This window comes from Botryllus schlosseri, chromosome 9, assembly GCF_051294905.1.
Source record: "Botryllus schlosseri isolate E-star chromosome 9, Bs_hap1, whole genome shotgun sequence".
Classification (NCBI taxonomy): domain Eukaryota; kingdom Metazoa; phylum Chordata; class Ascidiacea; order Stolidobranchia; family Styelidae; genus Botryllus; species Botryllus schlosseri.
Window position 1 is genome coordinate 496,189 of NC_137244.1, and position 27,806 is coordinate 523,994.

Below are 27,806 nucleotides of genomic sequence, written 5' to 3' on the forward strand. Positions count from 1 at the left end.
TCCGAGGAGATATAAACTCCAGAGTGTAGAATATTCTTGAAACATACACTGTAGATCACTTTGATGTCTCAGAAGATTGATGTTTACGTCTCGGGTCAAGATTTCGTGTTCAATGCTTTCATATCTTCTATGCAGTTCGGCCAACTTCTGAATCAATTCTTCTTCAGACACACACTTAATTCTTGCCATGGTCATTGTTGTTTTTCATCAGTTACGAATTGGAGAGACGTTGGAAACCTCAGTTGCACATTACCGTTTTGACTGGCGTGAACTATAACTAATTTGCTTATTACATATGGTGGGCCAATTAACAATTCCTGAACTTGCTTCCACTTTCAATTACAACTAGGACAATTTCATGTATGGAGGACACTAGCCTCATATGAGAACCTATATCTCATTCAAATGCAAAATACTTCTGCTGAGAACCCTTGGCTTAGCAGTCAAATTTTCTATTGGGAACACCAGCCTCAATAGACTTACGAATTTGTATCAACTGCTACTAAAGCTGATTCTAACAATCAATTCAATGTCAGCTCTTCGAATGCAACTAGCAGTTGTCAATGGTACAATACCGGTACTCCACTTGCAGCAATTGATATTCAACAATGGCCAAGTCTATACAATAGACTTGGATATATCAAATTGTGGACGACCGTTTCTATCAAAGGTTGCCGTTTGATAGTCTTCAAATTACTTCTGAGATTGTTGTTAACTTAAATATAACGGACGTTTTGGTCGTTGCCTAGCTCAAACGATAGTTCGTTATATTTACTTGATTAGAGTTTTGGCTGTAACACTTTTAGGCTTGTCGAGTAGCTTGCCAACTCGAATTGAGACTACCACCTCACTTCCTTTGCTTCCTACAATCCGAGCCTACCCCTGAGACCCGGTCAAATGTAACTCAAACAGTTACAGAATAGGATAGCAATTTACTACATAGAAAGATCACGTCAACGTCGAGGCAATAGTCACAATAGCGGTTAACAACAGTTAACTCTCTAGGCTCTAAACTTTCAATCTAAACAATAAAATACAATCACCTGAATGATGGCTTAAACTTATACAATACTTGAACATACAAATAATGCCCTATGGTACATTATATCCCTAAATTTAGCCTAACTTCAATCACTGATCCAGTGATATTACAAGCAACAAAGCGACTAAACTTCAACAAGTGACTATCAAGACACGAGGGGAAAATCCAACCAGAGAGGGCACTACTGAGCTGTGAGGCTCACAATCACTTGACCATTTCTCGTGTTACAGTGCACGCTATTAAACCGTTGAGGGACTTATTTGAGGCAAAGTAAAAACATACTCCAAGTCTGCGCAGAGAATGTATAGTATCATTATTGATTTGACTTTTATAGCGATAGTGGCTGCAACGATGCCGAATCCTAATATCGACAATCGTATTACCCATTTCACTTCCTGCTCGGATGCCTGTAACGAAATAAAGAAACAGTCAATGCTAATAATCTCCGTAGTCTTAGGATTTCATTGCGTTGCAATATTTGTAGTATTTTTAATATATTGAATTAATAATAAAGTGAATCAGATTAGCGGTATTAATAGATATAGTCCTGAATAGATTAGGACTCTACCAGGGAATAAGCTTTGAGACAAAAAAAATTTAGACTTGAAGTCGAGTTGGTGAGGACTTCAGTGTGCAAGCAGGTATAATTGGTAGAGAGGAGGGATGGTGTAAACATGAGATTCACGTTCGCTTTCTGTGTGTGAACCTCAAACATTTGAGAGCTCGCGTTCACAAACGAACCTTGGTAGGTTCTGCACTTCGAACCTTTTTCATGTAATACAAGTGTTTCGTCATTATAACGTGACTTTGGTTGAAATTATTTGCATTTCAACTTTGGACCACTCTCTGCAATGCGCCAGCAGCATTAAAAGAAACTCAGTACTAAACGGGCATGCAAATTGCCAATTTCACAAATTATTTGCTCGAAAGTTTGCTCGAAATATTCAGATTTCCGTTTGTGACTATTTAGTGACGCACTGCTGTGAGCCTTGCCCGCAATCACACAATATGAAAAACGAAACACACTAAGTTTCACTACACTGCGAAATTGATATAAAGAATGCATCAATGTCTAATGTAATCAAATCTCCGGGTGTACGGGACCTATTTTGATTTGACATCCTTGTTGCATATACCCTATCAGGGTGTTGGCTATACTGTATAACACAATATCTGGCGCTTGTATGGAAACTGGATTTTCAATTTTAAGAATACATCTATCCGGTCAAGCCGGGTCCTCATTGAGATTGTAGGCAAAGCGACGGAAGATATTGATTTTGTGGAATTCTTATAGCATTTGATTGTTCCAGTGGATACATTGGGTGAAGTTAAAAAAAGTCAGTAAGTACATCAGCATTGTGGCATAATGTTGCCCGAGTCATCGCTAGGTATCATGTACAATTGTATATTAATAGATTACTTTAAGAAAATGTAGGGTTGGAAGTAGCGTTATGACGTCACGTGATGTCATAGGTTAACGTTCGCGTTCACACAGAACCTTTCAAAAAGGTTCGCGTTCACACGAACCTGAACCTTTCAGGGTCCGCACCGTCCCTAGTAAAGAGTGTTATTCCAGGCGCAATGGCAATATCTCATTGTCGACGGCATCATTTGAAAGTGTTATTGATGATTATGATTATAAGACATTCTATAATATAATACTAATATCAAGGCAGGCCTACTATATGAAAATCACCCGATGAATCAGCTACGAATTTTCGACATCAGCAGAGCCGTATATATATGGCGCATATATAATGCTACTATAGTAGCATTTATTATCACATTTTAGTGGATCTATTACGTACACGGTTGTCGATTATTACGAAAAAGCTATGTTTGTTACGACTTATCGCCGCATATCAGGCTACTTTATGCCACAGCCACCAAGAGTTGACTATGTTTCCAACCTTTGGTCGTAAAACGGCATTATATACATTCCTCCTGAAGACAGATCCAACGACCAGACCAGCCGCGTCTGCTGATGACATCACAGCCGCGGTGATCGCACCAACCCCCAGCACACCGACTGCAGTTGGAGTGAGGTAGCGTATTACTATCGGCAGAGTCTGGATTCCGTTCCCCAAATCAGCTGGGGATACACCGGTGCCGTTAAGATAGTCGGTTAATGTCCAGTCTGAGAGAAAACGGTGCGTGAATAGCTCAAAATGATCGCGAAATATACGTAACCGAGAAATGGTGCGAACCACGGAAACCGCCGAGTTCAAGCGAACCAAAATGCGTGTCGACTATAATAATAAAAAATGTATTTTTGCAATAAATGTTCAGGGGATTCCAGAGCCAAGAGCAGAATAAAATATATATTTCCGCAATCAATACCGTGGAGTAATAGCTTTGGATTGATACCAATTTCATCAAATTTCACGCTCGACAAGCCATGCAGTCTAAATAATGTAGCAAACTGCCTTTGACCAAATGCAGACAATGACGAAACCCCACTCTCAGCGAGCCATGCGAGTTGACTGTAGGACGCTATGATTTAACCAAAGGTGCAACATCTCGGCGCACTGTTTCAAACGGATCGTTGAGATGTATCAAGAGGCTTTGATTCGCACCATCATCAGAGGAGAAACTCACTGGTTGACGAGGCGACTGCTCCAATCAATACTGGAGGAATCAGGAGTAGGATGGAAAATATTGTCCCGAAAACGCTCATTATCTTGGCGTTCAATGTTGTGTCCATCGCCAGAAGACGTTGAAATACAACTTGCATAGGCACCGCTCCAAGTAGCTTATGAGAGGAGATGAAAATGTTAAGACTGCTGTTATAAAAAGCTATATAGAACCCTCCAGAGCATCTTGCTTAAAACTATTGGCATATCTATGCATGGAACCTATGACTCGGAGATTGCAATCATATGATAGGTAAGCATCCTATTTTAGGCATTGCTATTTCAGTGTAGACCAGTGGTTCCCAACCTTTTTGTCTTCATTCCGCACTTCAGATTTATTTCGAGCCTTCATTTCCCACCAAGACCGTAACAGCAGACAGGACTTTGTCAGCCGCCCCCAAAAAACGTTGGTCTTGGGCCCCCACAGGGTGATAAACCCTACTTTTGGGTGGCTTCCCCCTCAGCCCCCTGAGCCTGTACAGTGAACACTTTTTCCTCGCTACTTATCATCTGCATTGGATTTGGTGTTTAGTGCGTCGCCATATTTCCAATAAAAGCGCGAAAAATTTACATAATTCATGTTTGAATCGGTCAATATGATCGGGAATTGCATATATTTTGCTATCAATTTTTTTTTATCTCCTCTCTATGCTCACGTAATCAGATTTACCGGTAGAGCTGAGTGAGGTGTGTAGGATAAGGTAGGACCCCTAAATAAGAATTAAACATCTTCTGTCGGACCCGTTGGTATATTGACTTCGTTACAATATGCTATTTCGTATCCTCCTATATCTGCTATGTCAAAAGATATGGAAATCGCCAAAACTAAAAAGCACACACGATTTCAAATTGGTATTCCTTTGCTGGCAAATAATTTTTCACTGCGGGATGGCATTTTTCCCGTGGGGTTCAGATCGCCAGGACAGGAATATTCGAAGCCAGCCATTTAGCCACATATGGACAATTAAACATTTATGTATAATGTAGCCTATATATATCGAAGTTTTCGGTCACCACAAGGGCATTCAATCTCGGTCAAGGTCTTCTCGCTGCTGATCGTTCTGGCACACTTCTCGGAGTTGCATGTTACATGACCTAAAACGCTGTGGCGCCGTAATGGCGGACGCCGAAACCTCCATTTCTATAAATTCTACGTATTTTTGTGGGGAAGGGTACCCAATAACCAAGATATTCGGCAATATTAAATCGCACCCCAGCGCGAAAATTGTTTGAAAAAGTGGCATAAATTTCCAAAAAGATACTCTATGTTAATTCACGAAATAATTTTAGGGGGTTTGGGTGCGGCAGTTACGGTCCTGTTCCCCATTGCCCAACACTTTTGTCATCACAGAACAGCTATTTGCTGGTTTGACTACACATGACACACAACCACACCAGTACGCAGACCATCGCCTATAACTGCAACAGAAAACGTATTGTGAACCGATACCAGTAATGCTCAAAATTTCGGGAAAGCGTTATTTCACGTCAAACTGGTCGTGCTGGATGCGATTGTGAGGGTCAAGATTGGTCATCCAAAGTTAAAAATAAATTTTTGGTAACAACACGCAATATAATTGCCGATACATACATTCCAGAGCAGTTAACTGGTAACGGTAATTGCGCATGTGTCTCCATGAATATGTAGACTGTCCTGTACATAATTTTTAGCAAATGCGTCTATTCCCCACTAGAAACCCTTGAATTCCTCACCAGTGGGGAATTCCCCACAGTTTGGGAACCACTGGTGTAGACGGAACGTATAACCATAGTGTCCTCTATGGTGTCGACACAAGCAAATCTCACGGCTGAGTGAAATTGGTTCACGTCACAATTTCCATTTGGCTACAGGCAATTTGACGGTCATTGGCATTGGGACGCAACAATGCTGTCTGGTGAAACGAGAGAGTAGCTCAAGAGAAAGGGACCCAGACAGCATTGTTGCGTCTCTCGTTTCGCCAGACAGCATTGTTGCGTCCCAATGCCAATCTCCATAACAATGAAAAATTAGAGGCTGATTGTGGGGGTTCCAGGGCCGCAAGAGGAATAAAATTTTTATTTTCGTAATCAGTGCAGAATCAGCTTTCGATTGATACCCGTTTCACCAAATTTAATGCTCGACAAGCCGGTCAAAAATGACCGTCAAATTGCCTGTAGCCAAATGGATATTGTGACGTGAATCAATTTCACTGAGCCGTGAGATTTGCTTGTGTCGACACCATATAAGACACTATGGTATATCTTTCGGCTGATTTACAGGGAGAGAGGGAGATTACGCAAGCCCCTTACTAAGGAATTTAAATTGCCGTTTTAATGAAACTAACTCGCACCGAAAGCGCCTAAGCGGTGTCTTAAAAAGCCTAGAAATGGGGTTTTCAACCAGTGTGCAATGGCCATGGACTATAGTTAAAATCAATCCAAAATATAGTTACCACAAGTCCACAACAACGCTTCGTGCGTGTCGCACCCAAAAAGCCCACAATGGTGCTATATGTAACGATAGGAAAATCTCATAGCACGAAGGCAATGTGATCTTTGGCTTCAAGATGCTTGCTCAAATCGAACATATCGCTACTCGAAATTAACTTTTAATTTGCATTGGTTAATGCAGGCTTCCCGGATTCAGTTTAAAGAAATTAATCACGTCAGTAAGGCTGACAGTGCTTCCAAAGATGACGTACCGTGTTCGTAAATGTAAGTACAAGTACAAGGTATCTTCGTCTTGACTACAAACTCACCGTTGATAAAACAGTGTCAACGTACAGGCCAGCAGTATTGGGATCCCATGTACCAGACCAGCCACCCTCGCGCGAAAATGATTCGCTGATGCTTGAAACGGCCTCGTTAGAAATCACGAAGGGCGTGGCAATCACCTGAACGAACCAACCGTCAATTAACGCACAATTTTCACGCTTAGTAATTTTCGTACTGCGAAGTTTAAGTAATTATTGGCTAATGCCATTCAAAACATAATGAACGAATATCTCAACAATGCATTATGGATACTGACCAACCCAATCACCATAAATCCAAGCTCAATAACATCAGTGTACGCTACTGCGTAGAATCCACCCAAAAGCGTGTAAAAAGTTGCGACAGCAGCAGACGAAATGATCGATACTTCTCGCGAGAGACCCACAACAACCTCAATGGTACCACCTGCGAATAATATGGAAACGGACACGATTGGTATAATTGTGTGCACTGGATTGGCCCGATACTTACCGAGCGCGTTGAGTATTGCGCCTGCGTAAACGGTCACTCCAAATATCTCTATAAAAACGTACAGGAGTGTAAGTTTTTCCCCCAGTGACTCACAGATGGGATCGAAGACAGTCAGATAATTCTGAAACAAATTTGACATCCAATTTTGACTTGGCTACCAGATCGTACCGTAACGGTATCTCAGCGATCGCAGGGCGTCCAGAAGACATGTTAATTGGCGTAAAGAGTACTTCGCACGAGTAGCTCAGCCAACGGCTGTATTAGGTGCCCGCATGCAATTAATGCAAGCTACTTAATAATCGAAAGTCCGGATGCCAATGGCAGTAATTTTATTTTTAAATTTCCATTTAACTTCGAAGGGTGTTCATTTTGCACCGATGATCAGGAAGACAATGTGGAAATGAAAGGAGCCGAAATGACGATGTCTAAAGGTTGGTTTACCATAATTTGAGACCTGAAAAAGAGGACACTTTTCAAAAATTCTGAAAGCTCAAGTAAAAAAAATGGTGAATTTGAAATTATTCTACGAAATCTTCTGTGTTGACTAAAAAAGGTCGTCTTATCTTGATCGACCCCCACATTACCCACTTTTTTACAATTGTGCTTACCAATTTTGCCTAGAAGTGACCTTTTTCATGGCATTGTAGTACTTTTTATAAAAATGATGTCAAATTCTTTAAAAGGAGGACATTTAGGCGTCCTCCGAGGACACTTTCAATTTTGCGGAAAAAAAACCATTACAAATCCTCTGAAAAAAGGACGTATGCCAATCTTACTAAAATCCAGGGTTGTGACCTAGTCACAAGGTTCCGAGTCACAAGTCAATCTCGTTTTTATATTTCTGACCCGAGTCAAGTAGAGTCATTTTCAATTCACAACTGAGTCAAGTCCGAGTTCAAGCCGTCGAGCAGAAGGTCGAGTCCGAGTCATACTGTTATGACCAGAGGTGGTCAATAATGAAGTACTTCTCTTTTTTGAAGTGATTTGAAGTAGTTTTCCGCTACTTTGGTACTTACTCAAGTATATCTAATTCCCACTACTTCTACTTCGTAATATTTTGTATTACTTTTATATCTACTTACTTACTTTTCGTTATTTTCAGTTTGTCGAGTAGAATTAGTTAAACCTCCAACCAGGAAGATTTTCGTCGCGCTTCGCACACAGTGGATATGGAGTGACCATTATGATTTCACGAAAGTATCGGCGAACATGAGCGGGTTGCGTAGTTACGTTCACACCGAAACGAGTGTTGATTCTAATCATTCGGGTCGAATAGTGAGAGATGGACTTTTTCGATTGCTAAAATTAAACGCCCCAAGGGCATAATTTATTTCGGAGAATTATGGTTTCAATACCATTGCCTACTGTGGAAGCCTTGAAACCACGATTGGCCGTATCACAGTATATACGCAGCACGTAGTAAAAAGTCCTGCTCTTTACTGGGAATGACATATCTGTGAACGCGAGATCAATCCACATCATTGTCGTCGAGTGTAATGAGATAGGTGTGTTGGCGATATATTTCTGGGTCAGATAACGGTCAATATTTGAACTTTCACGTCATTCCTACTGTTGTGATTAGAGGTGGTCAGTAACGACGTACTTCTACTTTTTCGAAGTACTCAAGTAGTTTCCCTCTACTTCTGGTACTTACTCAAGTAGGTCTGATTCTAGCTACTTATACTTCTACTTCGTAATATTTTCTGATCTACCTACTTACTTTTCGCTATTTTCAGTTTTTCAAGTAGAAGTAGTTTAATCCTCCAATCAGGAAGATAGCCTGAGGAATTTCGGGTCTGTTTTCACGGAGTATCAACATTTAATTTTCATAAAAGTTGAAGCTCAAAGTTTTCGTCGCGCTTTACGCACAGTGGTTACGGAGTGGCCAGTATGATTTCATGAAAGTATCGGTGAATATAATTTAGGTAGCGGGTTGGCGTAGTTCCGTTCACACCGCATTGTCGCCCTTCGCCCATATGAAATATTTCAAAACAGTATATGCGGCTCATCATAACGTTTGAAACTGCTGTTTAGCAATCTAGCATTTACCTGTCATATCGTAATTTAACAGTCCATGGCGTGTCCTAATCTGGAAAAGTGGACTTTTTTGTTAGCTTTAGACCTCATTTAGCATACCACCTTTGAAACTTTCTGGACCAAAGACATGAAATACATTTTCCGATTTTAGAAGTAGTAATTATATCTCTCTTTCAATTCCCAGTACTTTGAGTTCTAATTAGTTTCAGCTCTTTTTTCTAGAGAACATACATATTGAAGTGTAAAAGCAAGTGTGGAAATGCCCTTAATTTCCGGAAATAAAGTTACACATTATGACATTTTAACGATCCGCCATATTTTTTAATAACGTTTACTAATCGCGCAAAGTCTTTACACCGTATCCGATACACTGCTCCGTATTGCTCTTCGACTAAACTACGGGCCTTATAATATGGGGGAGGGCACCATACCATGATATTTTTTAAACGGGGCTGTTCGCGTAAACAGAGGATTAGTATCGCATTTCCATCAATACTATCATTTTCATCCCATGATGCGAACGAAGGCTTATGCTGTCGAAAATTGGATACCTCCTGGCATGCATCAAAACGAATCAAGCTCTGAACCGTTCGCATAGCTTAATTTGCAGCTTTTGACAATCCATACGAACGAATTACGATCGTTTTCATAACAACTTACTTGCTCGAGTAGATTGAAAGTCAGTAAATTCTACTTCTACTTCAAGTAGTTTTAGGTTGCTTACGGAAGAAATACTTCTACTCCTACTTGAGTAGATTTTTTGTCGCTATTTCTACTTCTACTTGAGTAGCTTATTGACTATTTTGACCCCCTCTGGTTACGACTCGAGTCCGATCCCAAAGTCATTGTGTTGACTGTTCAGTTTCGAGTTGAAGTCTTGTTAAACCCAGTTTTTATAACACTGCTTTGTGATATCGAATGCTTCGCATTCATAATATACTAATTTTCCTCACTTTTAACAGCGTCTGGTCGCATTTTCAAGCGCCAGTACTAATAGACTTATAGACGAAATAACAAGAGTGTGGTAACTGTACCATTCTCCGAAATTACAATAAAATGTCGGTCTTGGCCGTCCCGGTCTCGAGTTTGTTTGTTTGTTTTTGGGGTATTCATGGTGTTTCTCGACTACTATGGTCATTTACACCAGGCCGATATTTCTTTTTGTATTTTCCGTAACTGCCGACTTATAGCACGGCCCACCTCTAGGCTTTTGTAAGACACCGCTGATGCGGATGAGGTGGCGAGGAGGAGCCTAGGTAAACCTCCAACACTTAGATATCGGAATTCGGAAGTCGACCTCGGTCGGACTCGAACCCGCACCCATTGGTGTTGCAGCCGCGGATTATACCACTGCGCTATCTCGCCACCCTCCGGTCTCGAGTCATGCCCCCATTGTTGTTTTCACCCCCTGATTTTTAAAATCACACAACGGGGGCGATATCGACCTCGTTGCGAGCAACTGCTGTAGACCAAAGTCTCTCAAAGGTCTCTAGAAATTTAGTGACATTAAATTCGCGCGAACAAAAATTTCAAGTTCATTAAATCCGCCAGAAAATATTCTACTCTGCGTTGATTTGCAAAATAATTGCGGGCTCCCTTGCCTTGCATATGCTCTAAATATATATTCATTAACATAGTTGTATAGCCTACTATATATTGTCGCGTGTTTTTATGATACCTTTCGCCGCATTTTGTCCGCGAAAAACCAACCCGATATCATCAAACTACATCCAAAGGATACTGGTGCGACGCACCATATCAAACCGAGTCCAGGCGTGTGGACAGTTTCAGCAGTACCGTTCAAGGCGCCTCCACCAATCCACGTTGCTAAATCAGATGGGATATAGTTTCAAAACCTCATCCTCTTATCATTGTCAAGTTTTACCAGTCATCGTGCATATTCCTACTCCTAATCCGATGTCTTTTGCTCCGACAATCATGTTTTCTGCAGGCTTTTGACTTTTCCGATTGCGAGTCATTTTGGCCGCCCATATACCAGCCGCCGCGATTATTACATAGAAAAGTATTATTGATACCAGCATAACGACATCCATAATATTGATTACGAATTCCTAGCTACGTCTAGAAGCGATACGTCCTGGAGAAATAAACACATCGTGTTTATAATCAAAATATGGGCCCGCTACTCTCTCAAAGCTGACCTATTGCACAGGATTGAATTAACAATTTATACTCAACGGCAACAGTGTACGCGTATTGCTAGGTTAGGAATCATCGTCTGCCGCGACAATAGGCCTGTGCAAGCGTAGTGTCCGTAGCAATTGCATGTGTACACTGTTCCATCTTCCAGTCTTCAGTCAGGTAGGTTTGAAGGCCATTCCAGCGATATTGCTTTGGTTTGGATCAACATTGTTCAGCGAGCTATCTAAGACAACTCACAGTCGGAGAAAGATCTCATCTTCCTGCATGTTGCGTGAACCGTCACTGTTCTACTGGTTATAGAAAATATCGCTGCTCAACGATTTTGGGCCAATTTCTATCCTTTCCTTATATTTTGCTCCACAAGCCTTGGTTGATTTTTCAATAAAATTCGCGTACAGTAGGGTTGTTCAAACGTATGCGCCCGCCTCCGGGATTTCACCCTGCGGACGATTTGTAGCTCGGACCACGCTGCTGCCGGCTCTGGGGTTTCATGACGCTGCTGTTACACCCATATGGAGAAATCGTTAATATTGTTTAAAATAAATAGGCGCTATAATTATTAATATTATTACTAACTAATAACTCATTTGGTTCTCAGTGAAATCGGGAGATCTTTGTGATTTCAAGAAAAGATCTGTTGAAATTCCTATTTAATAACCCCAACGCTAACGTTAACGGCTTCCGGGCTCATTGCTTTGCCTGCTAACTATATTTTGTGAATGTAGTTTGATGCAGGTTTCCATAATTTATACGAAGATGTGTCATCCTGTAAGCTTCGGATTTGTGTTCAGCTTAAAGAAGCATTACGCAATATTCAGGAAGTCACCGTCGTCAAACTGCAGCTAAATGTTTTATAAAATCATACCCGTTTCACTCTAACCACATAATTAATCTATGTGATGTCACGGCAGTATATAGGGACTGACCTTTTCGGCCAAAGGGCAACATGCAATGTACGAACCCATTGCGCGGGTCACTTGAGTGTTGATGACCCTTTTTAGCCATCCGATAGGAGTGAACCGGATTAGCTAACGATGGAAACACCACAAGACTTATTTTACTATACGAATCAAAACCTATAACATCAGGCCATGATAACTTGAGTCATATTTATGTTCTAGCATTTATAAGCGCAATTTTTTATCAGGTAACGAATGGATTCGCTAATTCGGTGAATAAGATTGTCACTTTCATGTATCGCTGGTCGCCAGTAGTTATTATAATCGCTCGTGAGGTGCGTGGGGTTCTTATGGGTGCGGCGGTGATTCGCCTGGAAAGCGGGGGTGGCATGCTAACCTTTTTGACCCCCCCTCTCGGCGGTGATTCGCCATGTGTTCTTATGGGTGCGGTCGTGATTCGCCTTTTCAGGTATAGGCCGTGGCGGTGATGCGCCGTAAAAACTCGTGGTGGTGATTCGCCTTTTTTGATATAGGCTGCGGCGGTGATTCGCCTGTCATGTATTCTTACGGAGTCTCTGGTGATTCGCCATGTGTTATTATGGGTGCGGTCGTGATTCGCACTATCAGGTATAGGCTGCGGCGGTGATTCGCCTGTCATGTATTCTTACGGGGTCTCTGGTGATTCGCCATGTGTTCTTATGGTTGCGTCGGCATATCGTACTTTCGGGTATGGACATCTCTCGACCGGTGTTGAATATGTATCAAGTAAATAGTCACGTGATTGATCCTTACATAATGTATATATTCCAAATTATTAAATATGACCGATTCGAGTTAATCCCAACGTTTACGGTGAGTGTGGTATAATATATCGTTATTCTTATGGCCGCGGCGGTGATTCGTACTTTCGGGTATAGACTGCGGGCGACATGTCGTACTTTTAGCAAAAAAGGGTGTGAAATAGTTTGCTAAATCTAGGAATCACTTGCTTGGTAATATTTTGGTAATTAGTTTGCCGCAGAGCCGGCGTAGACGGCGGTTCAAATACCAACAATAGCCGCGTTCACATACTAACACTTCAAAAAAGGTGTGAAATAGTTTGCAAATCCCCGCGATCGCTGACAAGATAATGTCTCGGACATAACCATCTTTAGCGACTTGGTGTTACAGGCATATCGATCACTCACGCGGTGAAATTTTCGTAAGCAGTTTGACACAGAACTTGATTTCACTCGTAAGATTTAATAAGTAACGAATAACAGACCGCCAGTGTCGGTAACTTGAATAGCGACAAATTGTCACTTATTTCCGCTCTAACCCTAATCCTTTGTGAAGTGAACGCTTATTCAAAAGGGTGTGATATAATTTTAAAATCCAACGACCACTCACCGGGTAATGCTTCAGACATAGCAATCCCTCATGCCCGCTCACAAGGTAATATTTCGGTAATTAGTTTGTCACAGAACCGTCGCAGTCGGTGATTCGAAAACCAACAATTTGTCACTTGCCCGCGATCGCTATATGTTTCACACCTCCGGAATAGTGGCTCACTTTAGTTGTATGATAAGAATCATGAAAATATTCAAGCAATATGTCAATTTGTCAACTCGAAATGAAACTTGCTACACAGCTCAAGTTGATTCGTATCTGAATAATGTGTTAATTCGGTACAATTCTAATTATTTTGAGAAATCTTTTCGTGATCTTTTGATTCGACCGTAACCTGAATATTACTGACATCGACTTTCAGCCACATTGAATTATTCGCACATCCCGCGCCGCTGTTTTCACACCTATAGAATCAATACCAACTATAACTCTACAAGAATCAAGAATCACAAGTACGTGCATTACACAGTTATTGTCTTTATCAACTTGAAATCAAACCCTTAACAAAAACACGCATCTTATCACTTGTCAACTCTATCATGAAAATCCTCGAACCCGTATTATTAAGAATGTTATAGTACGGTATCGGAATCCATTCGCGAGATGTACTAAAGGTAAATCCAAATAATCCAGAATGAAATATTTGGACTTGACATAGTGTGAATAGAAATAGGTTTGACAAACATGACTACCAACTTTGATCCAGTCACATTTCAAGATTACACTTAGAAACAATCCTCGAAACTTACAACTCTATTCACGACTGAGTTTTCCATTTGTCAAATAGAGTTTCAGTAAATACTATCGCGATATTTTAATGTGTTACTACACACAATAGAATCAATCAATGAAATATCGCCCATTGTTGTAAATATTTCTATCTTGACAACCACTTATGCATACCGGAATCGACTTGTGACGCGATGAGTTAAATCGGAATATTTCAATCTATTTGTCGAAACCTTGAACAAGCTATCAGGTTATTTTTTGTTGCAATTGAGTGAACGGGAATAGTATTACGTCTCAACATTTTAACATCTTGCCATACACAAAAGAGTAAAATACAAAAACCTTGTCAAGTTAATCCGTTTGTAACTTACCCAACCAACTCAACAGTATCCTTACGAAAAGTAGACAAGACTACGCGAGTAATCACTACAATCCAAAGTCCATAGCAAGTTCAGTTGTATTCATAGTCCGCCAACTCGTATTTTTTATTCAACTGTAAAAGTCGTTACTATTCTGTAACCTAAGGTAATTACTACTCGGTGCGCGCAACTTGAGATTAACATATGTTTTGAGTATATGATATTTGAATGTCTGACCGATGTAGTTAAGAATTCATTTCTTACAATCGAACGCAGGCGTTATATTGAAAATTTTCACGATGCAAACATATGAATTGACACATTGATTTTGACATATGAGATTTTGTAATAGTCGATCATGACTTGATTATTAAATTTTGACATTATTAGGCCAGAGTTGTGTTGAAGGTTAATACGATACCAACAAACTTTTCAAAAACATTGTTATTAGCATATCGATTTGTGAAACTAGATTAACATGTCTGAAATGTTTTGATTGGGAAGATTAAGCCGTGTTCGTAAAAACCACGCAGCGTATTGTGGATAGCAGGAAATATTTTACAAATGTAATTGTCTCCACTAACCAAGACTAAAGATGAAACAACAATTTCCTTTGTTGAACAATAACCGGTACAATACTTTATCATCGTAATCTGCGGTGAGAATTGAAACACTTTCGCGCATTACCCGGTGTCAAGATATCGCACTAGGTGAATTGTCATACCACCGCTTGATTAATGCTTAATCCGTTCGCACCATTTCACATACTTTGATCATTACAAAAGTAAATTGGAATATGTTTGCTAGATGCATTCAATTCAGTTAGAAATGTCTGGTACACAACAATCGTAATATCAAGGAAGTACTTGCTACACTGTAATTCACTTAACGTGTTTTGCATTGTTGTTCATTTGTAGTATTGATTGTTTTTGAACCCCCAAATAATAATTCCCGACATGAAACCAAACCGCTGAAAGTCGTTACCATCACAACGAAACAATTTGTACGATGTTTGCCAAATGTATCCTATAGTTAGGTGTACTAGAATTATTTGTCTAACACATACACCGACAATGCAATCGAAAATTTTTCCGTTGTCACTCGCTAAAGTAAATGTCATCACAATAATCTGTCACTAAAAGACGTTACTTGTATGTGATTGAATCCCTAACAATTAACCCACTAAACCGAACTCCAAAGAAATTTTACTCACTCGACGGATATGAAACAGCGTCGCTTAATCGGTTTATATCGTTTTTCTAAAGGTAAATCATATCCATCCAATAGAAAACAATTTTCACTAGCTTGGTAATGAAACCGAAGTCTTCATTCAATATTTTGTTTGTGTCAAATACTTTACAATAAACACACTGGAGTGGTTGAGCTTTACATCATCAGACTGTAATCTGTAAATCAAGCTTACATCCGACATGTAACTGTATCGTTTACCTAACCGAGAGATATTTTTGTCATTTAGTGATTGCCGAACATACCAAACGATACACATTCACTTCCGAAATACTGCGTTGATCTCAATTCCCTTTGTCGTGATAATCGATGTACATTTGTTTATTCATGACACACGAAAATATTCGATATTCTCATGCTACGAACATACGCAATGATTGGTGACGCTTTCAAACTGTCTCGATATCACAAGAACCTTATTGTCTGAATGGGTGTTCATTAGGGCTGTTCAAAAATAACTTTTTTTCCCGGATTCCAGCCATTCACTGATTAAATTGTCAAGTTACCCTAAAAAACGCTGCACACCAAATTTGATTCGATTCTAACAAGTATAGGACTTTGCAGATCCAATTAAAATTTTTAATTTATTAGGGAAATTGAAAAAAAAAAATTCCTAATTTTTCTGCCAACCCCATGAAATTGTTGAGCTGTCTTCAAAGACGTTGCAAAACAAATTTGAGTCAATTCCGACCAGTAGAAGCGGAGTTATGTGAGTTTTTCGATGAGAATTCTCGGATTATCCTTGATCGGTGGATAATCCGCGATTTATCAACGAAAAACTCACATTACTCCGCTTTTTTCAATTTTCCATAATAAATTAAAAATTTTAATTGGATCTGCGGAGTTCTATACTTGTTAGAATCGAACCAAATTTGGTGTGCAGCGTTCTTTAGGGTAACCTGACAATTTAATCAGTGAATGGCTGGAATCCGGGAAAAAAGGTTATTTTTGAACAGCCCCAGTGTTCATGTATCTTAATGATCAAATAGTTCAACACAGAACTAGTACTAACAGAAACATCAGAGTTGTTTACACAAAAGTTTGTATGTGTACAGTATGCGAATACCATGTGTAAGTCCAGCACAATTGTGGTATCCATCCGAGTTTAGTTAACACAAATTTATTACAACGGAGCCACGTAAACTTTCGTGAAAGAAAAGCATACTCACTTCCAGAGGGTTATGTCAATGCCATAGCAGTAAATCAGCTACTCCAACAACAAAGTACACATGTTTTCTAGTCACGGTCCTTACATCTTTCACATAGATCAATGTACTTTGCTAACGAAAAGTGCTGAGTCATTGCATGATTGCCCCCACAACAAAACAGCTAGAAGATATTATCATACAAAAATATTCCTAACCCTTTGCACACCAGTGACAAATCATACAACAAACATTTTTTGTGAGTCGAATTGTTGTTCAGTGTCTAATCTACCTGTTGAAACATACATTAAAACAACACAGTCACAATTCAATTAAAACCACGAATCTATTTTCATTTCGTCACAAACTGTCACATACAGAAAAATATTTCACCCATTCAGACAATAAAGTTCTTGTGATATCGAGACAGTTTGAAAGCGTCACCAATCATTGCGTATGTTCGTAGCATGAGAATATCGAATATTTTCGTGTGTCATGAATAAACAAATGTACTTCGATTATCACGACAGTAGTTAGTATGATCGGTCGTGACGGGCTATTGGTTCTTATGGGCGGGGTGGCGAGCGGCTGGAAAACCGGGGGTGGCGAGCGGCTCTTATTTCTTATGGCGGGGGTGGCGAGCGGCTATTGCGTCTTATGGCGGGGGTGGCGAGCGGCTCTTATTTCTTACGGCGGGGGTGGCGAGCGGCTGGGAAACCGGGGGTGGCGAGCGGCTTTTTTGTCTTATGGCGGGGGTGGCGAGCGGCTATTGCGTCTTATGGCGGGGGTGGCGAGCGGCTCTTATTTCTTACGGCGGGGGTGGCGAGCGGCTGGGAAACCGGGGGTGGCGAGCGGCTTTTTTGTCTTATGGCGGGGGTGGCGAGCGGCTATTGCGTCTTATGGCGGAGGTGGCAAGCGGCTCTTATTTCTTATGGTGGGGGTCGCAAGCGGCTGCGAAACCCGGGGTGGCGAGCGGCTCTTATGTCTTATCATGGAGGTGGCATACGGCTATTGCGTCTTATGGTGTGGGTGGCAAGCGGCTATTGTGTCTTATGGGTGCGGCCGTGAATCGTACTTTCGGGTATAGGCATCTCTGGACCGGTGCCTCGAAACTCGTGTTGAACCGGTAACCCTTTTCGGTATATGAATCGCTCAACCGGTGCTAATAAGTTTGTCACAGAGCCGTCGCACAATAACCGCGTTCACAAACTAAACACTCCAAGAAGGTGTGAAATATTGGTAAAATCCCGCGATCGCTCACAAGATAATACCTAAGACATAACCACCGCATTCGAGTTAATCCCAACGTTTGCGGTGAATGCGACTTCGATATATCGTTATTCTTATGGGTGCGGCGATGATTCGTACTTTCGTTGATAGAATGCTAGCGGCATGTCGTACTTTCACCAAAAAGGGTGTGAAATAGTTTGCCAAATCTAGGAATCAGTCGCTTGGTAATTAGTTTACCACGGAACCGGCGTAGACGGTGATACCAACAATAGCCGCGTTCACATATTAACACGCCAAATAGGTGTGAAATAGTTTGCAAACCCTGCGTTCGCTGACAAGATAATGTCTCAGACATACGCGACTTGATGTTACAGGCATATCGATCGCTCACGCGGTGAAATTTTCGTAAGCAGTTTGGCACAGAGCTTGATTTCACTCGTACGATTTAATAAGTAACGAATAACAGACCGCCAGTGTCGGTAACTTGAATAGCGACAAATTGTCACTTATTTCCGCTCTAACCCTAATCCTTTGTGAAGTGAACGCTTATTCAAAAGGGTGTGATATCATTTTAAAATCCTACGACACTCACAGGGTAATGCTTCAGACAAAGCGATCCCTCATGCCCGCTCACAAGGTAATATTTCCGTAATTAATTTGTCACAGAGTCGTCGCAGACGGTGATTCGTAAACCAACAATTTGACACTTTCTGGTATGGTCGCTATATGTTTTTGACACTTTGTCCGTGTTTGTCTTTAGTTGTATGATAAGAATCATGCGAATATTCAAGCAATGTATCAATTGAATGAAATGAAACTTACTACACAGCTCAAGTTGATTCGTATTTGAATTTGTTGATCCGGTACAATTCTAATTAATTTGAGAAATCTTTTTAACGTGATCTTTTGATTCGACCGTAACCTGAATATTACTGACGCCGACTTTCAGTCACATTGAATTATTCACACATTCCACGCCGCTGTTTTAACAGTTATAGAATCAATACCAACTATCTCTAACCCGATAATATTCAATCATTTTGGTAATTTACCAACTTTAAATCCATTCGCGGATGTACTAAAGGTAAATCCAAATAATCCAAAATGAAATATTTAGACTTTGACATAGTCTGAATTGAAATAGATTGACAAACATGACTACCAACTTTCCCGCAGTCCCATTTCGATATTATATGCACATCGATTTGAAACAAGTAATGAAACATTACAACTCTATTCGCGATCCCGCTTTCCGTTTGTCAAAGAGATATTTTAACATCTTACCATACTCAAAAGAATTCTTCACAACATTAACAATTGTTAAAAATCTAGTTTTCACTTACTTGATTATATCACTACAACTCACAAACTTGAATTAATTCATCCTGGCTGTATTCGTATGATCGGTCTTTTTTATTCGATTGTAAAGGTCGTTACTATTCTGAAGACAAAGTATTTACTAATCGGTACATATACGATTTGACTTGGACATATTATATTTTGAGTATACGAGATTTGAATGTCCGAACAATAACTGAGAATTAATTTATCACAATTAAATCCGTATATTACATCGTAAAAGATATTGGGGGGTCAGCAACTCTGTACGGTCGTAGTTACAACCACATTAACTAATCTACCCAGGCAACTCGTCATGATCATTCCTGAAATCAACACAAACACGACCACTGACTTGAGTTAACCGCGAAACAGCATCAAGTTTTAAATCCGCTTGCAGCTGACGGATTATTCGAATGCATCGATGGAGAATATTATTGAACTCGTCGGTATTGTTACTTCAACAAATTACACCGACTGCGAAAGTTAATATCGAATGGTAAGACTTGATCACATATTTGTTGATCACAGACATGACAAAAAAACATTACCGAGATTTTATAAACTAGTCATATTACTCTACACATCTATCAATATCAAAATGCGAGTCATCCAATTTTTCAACTAAAGTAACATTGCACTTTCGGATTCGGTATAGTCATACAAATTGTATTAAATTCAACATCAAAACAAAAGGATTTTTTTTTAGTTTATTGAAATCAAATCATTCGTCTTCGACTTGTGCTTTTCTAGATTGCACGCAATAATTCGTTACGAACGAGCTGTAACCAAAGTTAAGAATTCTTTGTGTCCACAGATATAGAAGATGAATATAGCTAACACAATCGCGAATCGATGATTAAGAGTATTTCACGAATGTAATAAACTTGTTAGTGTCGCCTATCTAAAAGTATGCATGCGTTCGATTTCCATACCGACTGTTGCGATGTTTAGGATTCGTTTACAATGACCAAGAGTGAGGATTTAACATCAATGTCGTTACTGGAGGTATTCACAACAGAGAATCGAAACATTACACAGTGTGAAAATATATCTTTGATATCAAAGCACTATCCCAAGTACACGATTAATACTCAACTCCGTTCACACTTTCTATAGAACGTGCTAAATGTAAAATATCACGAGGTTGCACTCTAAGACTTTAATCATTACAAAAGTAAATTGAATATGTTTGCTCGACGCATTCAATTCAACTAGAAATGTCTAGTGCACAACAATCGTAATATTAAGGAAGTACTTGCTACACTGTAATTCACTAAACGTGTTTTGCATTGTTGTTCATTTGTAGCATTGATTGAAATTGAACCCTCAAATAATAATTCCCGACACGAAACCAAACCGCTGAAAGTCGTTACCAACACAAAGAAACACTTTGTACGATGTTTGCCAAATGTACCCTATGGCTAGGTGTACTAGAATTATTTGTGTAACACATACACCGACAATGTAATCGAAAATTTTTCCGTTGTCATTCGCTAAAGTAAATGTCATCACAATACTCTGTCACTAAAGATCTTACTTGTATCTGATTGAATCACCGATAATTAACTCGCTAAATCAAACCATAAGGAAATTTCACTCACTCATCAGATATGAAACAGCGTCGCTTAATCGGTGTAGATCGTTTTTCTAATGCAAATCATTCCTGACCAACAGAAAACAATTTTCACTCACCTTGTAATGAAACCAAGTGGTGGACCTTCGTTCAATATTTTGTTTGTGTCAAATACTTTGCAATAAACACAGTGGAGTGGTCGAGCTTTACATCAGCAGACTGTAATCTGTAAATCAAGCTTACATCCAACTTGTAACTGTATCGTTTACCTAACCGAGTTGTATGCACAGTTTGATATTTTTTGTTATTTGGTAATTGCTGAATATACAACTTCGAAATACTCCCTTGAACGTAATTTCCATCATCGTAATAACCGAAGTACATTTGTGTCGAATTCGTAACAGCCGACTATGACATGATAAATTTTTGACAAGTTATGCTTGGAAGATTGGTTGTATATCACGAAAAATAATTACCGCTCATATTGATACTGTTATCCATTGTTCGGTATTTTCAAACGAGTAAAATTTATTACTTGAGTTACTCCGCTTAATGCAAATGTAAACACAACCGTCTTTCAACATCGCAAAGACATCGATACAAAGTATACAATCAAACGCAACAAGTTTTACTTTTGTAGGTTGTGTATGGTTATCCTGCATAACTCATTTCTTACCAAAGCCATATGAAATATATTCATGTTACACGAAAATATTCACTCATGCTACAAACCTGTAAAATGATTGGCGGTGCTTTCAAACTGTTTCGATACCTCAAGAACTTTATTGTCTGAATGGTTGTTCATGTATCGTAATAATCAAGTAGTTCAACACAGAACTAGTATTAACAGAAACACCAGAGTTGTGTACACAAAAGTTTGTATGTGTACAGTATACGAATACCATGTGTAAGTCCAGCACAATTGTGGTATCCATACGAGTTTAGTTAACACAATTTACGACACCGAGGTCGCGTCATCTTTCGTAAGACAACAAACCAAGGCTTCAGGATATGTCCATGTCATAGCAATGAATCGGCTACTCCAACAACAACAGAGTGCATATGTTTTCTAGTTACGGTGCTTACATCTTACACTCAAATCAATCTACTTTGCTAACGAAAAGTGGTGAGTCATCATATGGTTATCCTCACTAGTAAAACATACTATCATACAAAATGATCGTTATAGTTTGCACACCAACGGTACATCGTACAAGTAACAAGTCTCGAGAATCCAGTTATTCAAAAAACGTGAAATTATTTCTACACCAAGTCGTTACGTTGACGAAAGCGTATATTGTAATATCATGATCGATTTGCATTCGTTGGTCAAAAACTGTCACTACTCTAAATAATTCTTTTGCACTCAAACACAAACGCATATTTGTCACCATTCGTTTTCATCAAGTACGAGTTCAAGAAACTTACTACGACATGAATTTTTATTTTTATGTTGTGTAAATAGGTAATAATTAATTCAAGTAACACTATATCAACATCATCGAGTTGTGCTAATAGATTTACATGTGGTCTTGTGGTTTTCATCGGGACATACAGCACGAACTAACTGTAGACGCCTCTCTGTTGTACAGCTACTCGGTAATCGAAATGCTTTAACATGTAAACAACGATCTTGTTTCGTCACACCAAAAATATGTTCACTGTCGCGATACTCCGCACAAGACGTGCATAGCCTTTTCACACTCGTAATAGTATACCAACGTCAAGCGATAACGTTTAACAAGACCAACGACACTGAACCCACGACGTTTACCTATGTAAAATTACCACTTTCACTTGCCAGTCCATCGTTTACCTGACTAAACATATTATTTTCCTTTGGAGATCTGATGTTTACTCAGAGTAAGAAACCTTTTTCACTTGGAAATCTATTTTTTCCTTGGCTAACAAACCTTTTTTCACTTGTAAATATGTTTTTTCCTTGGCTAACAAACCTTTTTTCACTTGGAAATCTATTTTTTCTCTGGTTAACAAACCTTTTTCCCGGGTAACAAACCTTTTTCCCTGACAACAAGCCATTTTCACTTGGTGGTCCGTCGTTTACCTGAGTAAAAATATCCTTTTCCTTTGGGGATCTGGCGTTTACCCGGTGTAACAATACATTTTCGCTTGGAAAAATACTTTTACCTAGAGTAACTAATCATTTTCTCCTGGGTAACAATCCCTTTTCGTCTGGAAACTATCATTTAACTGAGTACCAATACCGTTTTCACTTGGAAATACATTTTTTCCCTGGGTAACAATACCATTTTCGTTTTGAAAACTGACAACCACACCGGTCAATTTGATATTTTTGTATATTGTTACAACGAACAGTGACGGAAATATACACAGACTACCGGTTTCAGAGTACACCCCATCGGTCGTATCACGTCAATATCATCGGTTAACCACATACAATATACTCTTGTACACCGAAATGCACGCTTTGGAAAATTGGACAATAGGCTGCGGTAGTTCTGTGATGTCCGGGTTCGTGCTTTAGATTTTCCAGAGTCAAAATGTCTGAATAAAACACCTCCTCGACGACGGTTGGTATGTGGATAACGGTGTTCGGCAAACGGTTGGATTTATGTCGCCCATCGCGATAACAATTCCTGGTCGAGTTTTCCTCCGGCATACTTGCTATATTGTGTCTTTATTGGTCAATGTATGTCTCGACATTCAGTTTGAAATCGGAAATGATAAAGTATGTAACCGGATCCGGATATCAACTCTGAATCGATAAACCAATGAACAATATTCAAAGTAAACATGTCACACCCTGTGTTTCCACGAAAAAATACCATCCTGACATACGTCGCGCTTGTTTGCCCACTTCAGTATACGCGCAAATGGAGGTGTGTGACATTTCATGCAATGTGTTGGTATACAAACATCGATCCACAGACATTATCATAGCCGGTAGTTTTGATGTAGATCGAATGTCACCCGATAACAATACCAATAAGCCACATTGCAATGACTCTGAGTCCGTCTGAGCATGACATACAGACACACAAACATGGAACCGTAACATGGATTATTCGCACGACGGTGAAAGTGAACTGCACAGAATATACCAATAGAGCGTTCACAGACATTCACCGTGTACAATCATATAACCAGATTTTTGCTGGATATGTACGAAACCGATAAATCGATACATTTCTGTTCCTTCGACGTCAATAATACAAGCGTCGTTCCAAGGCATCGCTCGAATGTAAGGTTCTTCAGGTGTAAAACCTATGTCAAATAACACCAAAGTGTGCCTTCTGTGTTTTATTATTTCCACCGATGCATCTTGCCTGTGTCGTAACACTATGGTGCAGGGACTCGAAAAACGGTACTTTGTAAAACGGATTGACATGACCAACTGAAACGACGTCGATAGCCTTGTGGTGATGATAGTTTCAAAATGTTACCGATCTCTTGTGGCGATGACCGTTTCGAAATGGCACCGGGCGAAATGGACCCTTACGATGATGTGCTTTTTGATTGCGTGTGAAATCACGAGGTAGTGTTCTATTGTGGTGTACGATTGCAGTCTTCACAGAGACACACCTTATTGGATCACAGTATCAGTCCGAGATTTGCACGATATTTATCTGGAGTCGTTATGTGGGAGTAGCGACATCCATGCATCGTGACTGAAAGACTGATCGCAATCATTTCGAGCACCGTACTTCGATAGTTCACCTTGGTCAAACGCTGCAGTCTCAGCAGAAAACTTCGGTGTCGACAACACGACGGATATCGACCGATGTATCCAATTGGTCTGGGTGATCTGTCCGGAGATAGGGTCATGACTATCTTGCAATGTAACAACACGATAACACCATCGAGTAAATCAGCGAACGGTGCCGAAATATCGATGTAATAGCGCGGATTCAGAGTCATTGCAATGTGGCTTATTGGTATTGTTATCGGGTGACATTCGATCTACATCAAAACTACCGGCTATGATAATGTCTGTGGATCGATGTTTGTATACCAACACATTGCATGAAATGTCACACACCTCCATTTGCGCGTATACTGAAGTGGGCAAACAAGCGCGACGTATGTCAGGATGGTATTTTTTCGTGGAAACACAGGGTGTGACATGTTTACTTTGAATATTGTTCATTGGTTTATCGATTCAGAGTTGATATCCGGATCCGGTTACATACTTTATCATTTCCGATTTCAAACTGAATGTCGAGACATACATTGACCAATAAAGACACAATATAGCAAGTATGCCGGAGGAAAACTCGACCAGGAATTGTTATCGCGATGGGCGACATAAATCCAACCGTTTGCCGAACACCGTTATCCACATACCAACCGTCGTCGAGGAGGTGTTTTATTCAGACATTTTGACTCTGGAAAATCTAAAGCACGAACCCGGACATCACAGAACTATCGCAGCCTATTGTCCAATTTTCCAAAGCGTGCATTTCGGTGTACAAGAGTATATTGTATGTGGTTAACCGATGATATTGACGTGATACGACCGATGGGGTGTACTCTGAAACCGGTAGTCTGTGTATATTTCCGTCACTGTTCGTTGTAACAATATACAAAAATATCAAATTGACCGGTGTGGTTGTCAGTTTTCAAAACGAAAATGGTATTGTTACCCAGGGAAAAAATGTATTTCCAAGTGAAAACGGTATTGGTACTCAGTTAAATGATAGTTTCCAGACGAAAAGGGATTGTTACCCAGGAGAAAATGATTAGTTACTCTAGGTAAAAGTATTTTTCCAAGCGAAAATGTATTGTTACACCGGGTAAACGCCAGATCCCCAAAGGAAAAGGATATTTTTACTCAGGTAAACGACGGACCACCAAGTGAAAATGGCTTGTTGTCAGGGAAAAAGGTTTGTTACCCGGGAAAAAGGTTTGTTAACCAGAGAAAAAATAGATTTCCAAGTGAAAAAAGGTTTGTTAGCCAAGGAAAAAACATATTTACAAGTGAAAAAAGGTTTGTTAGCCAAGGAAAAAATAGATTTCCAAGTGAAAAAGGTTTCTTACTCTGAGTAAACATCAGATATCCAAAGGAAAATAATATGTTTAGTCAGGTAAACGATGGACTGGCAAGTGAAAGTGGTAATTTTACATAGGTAAACGTCGTGGGTTCAGTGTCGTTGGTCTTGTTAAACGTTATCGCTTGACGTTGGTATACTATTACGAGTGTGAAAAGGCTATGCACGTCTTGTGCGGAGTATCGCGACAGTGAACATATTTTTGGTGTGACGAAACAAGATCGTTGTTTACATGTTAAAGCATTTCGATTACCGAGTAGCTGTACAACAGAGAGGCGTCTACAGTTAGTTCGTGCTGTATGTCCCGATGAAAACCACAAGACCACATGTAAATCTATTAGCACAACTCGATGATGTTGATATAGTGTTACTTGAATTAATTATTACCTATTTACACAACATAAAAATAAAAATTCATGTCGTAGTAAGTTTCTTGAACTCGTACTTGATGAAAACGAATGGTGACAAATATGCGTTTGTGTTTGAGTGCAAAAGAATTATTTAGAGTAGTGACAGTTTTTGACCAACGAATGCAAATCGATCATGATATTACAATATACGCTTTCGTCAACGTAACGACTTGGTGTAGAAATAATTTCACGTTTTTTGAATAACTGGATTCTCGAGACTTGTTACTTGTACGATGTACCGTTGGTGTGCAAACTATAACGATCATTTTGTATGATAGTATGTTTTACTAGTGAGGATAACCATATGATGACTCACCACTTTTCGTTAGCAAAGTAGATTGATTTGAGTGTAAGATGTAAGCACCGTAACTAGAAAACATATGCACTCTGTTGTTGTTGGAGTAGCCGATTCATTGCTATGACATGGACATATCCTGAAGCCTTGGTTTGTTGTCTTACGAAAGATGACGCGACCTCGGTGTCGTAAATTGTGTTAACTAAACTCGTATGGATACCACAATTGTGCTGGACTTACACATGGTATTCGTATACTGTACACATACAAACTTTTGTGTACACAACTCTGGTGTTTCTGTTAATACTAGTTCTGTGTTGAACTACTTGATTATTACGATACATGAACAACCATTCAGACAATAAAGTTCTTGAGGTATCGAAACAGTTTGAAAGCACCGCCAATCATTTTACAGGTTTGTAGCATGAGTGAATATTTTCGTGTAACATGAATATATTTCATATGGCTTTGGTAAGAAATGAGTTATGCAGGATAACCATACACAACCTACAAAAGTAAAACTTGTTGCGTTTGATTGTATACTTTGTATCGATGTCTTTGCGATGTTGAAAGACGGTTGTGTTTACATTTGCATTAAGCGGAGTAACTCAAGTAATAAATTTTACTCGTTTGAAAATACCGAACAATGGATAACAGTATCAATATGAGCGGTAATTATTTTTCGTGATATACAACCAATCTTCCAAGCATAACTTGTCAAAAATTTATCATGTCATAGTCGGCTGTTACGAATTCGACACAAATGTACTTCGGTTATTACGATGATGGAAATTACGTTCAAGGGAGTATTTCGAAGTTGTATATTCAGCAATTACCAAATAACAAAAAATATCAAACTGTGCATACAACTCGGTTAGGTAAACGATACAGTTACAAGTTGGATGTAAGCTTGATTTACAGATTACAGTCTGCTGATGTAAAGCTCGACCACTCCACTGTGTTTATTGCAAAGTATTTGACACAAACAAAATATTGAACGAAGGTCCACCACTTGGTTTCATTACAAGGTGAGTGAAAATTGTTTTCTGTTGGTCAGG

General features: G+C 39.6%; 2 protein-coding genes across 2 annotated transcripts in view; one reads left to right on the forward strand and one right to left on the reverse strand.

The window, feature by feature from the left end:
* Window positions 1-27,806, forward strand: part of LOC145447014 (alkaline ceramidase 2-like) — a 454,308-nt gene that overhangs the window by 28,681 nt on the left and 397,821 nt on the right. The window lies entirely within an intron of this gene.
* LOC145447009 (high-affinity choline transporter 1-like) lies at window positions 1,278-11,699 on the reverse strand. The gene is made up of 8 exons (XM_080325436.1): window positions 10,823-11,699; window positions 10,616-10,764; window positions 6,901-7,021; window positions 6,686-6,834; window positions 6,414-6,548; window positions 3,641-3,794; window positions 2,953-3,179; window positions 1,278-1,449 (listed from the first exon to the last, which is right to left on the reverse strand). Exons 1-8 carry the CDS (start codon window positions 10,989-10,991, stop codon window positions 1,282-1,284), a joined length of 1,272 nt encoding a protein of 423 aa, XP_080181562.1. The 5' UTR covers window positions 10,992-11,699; the 3' UTR covers window positions 1,278-1,281.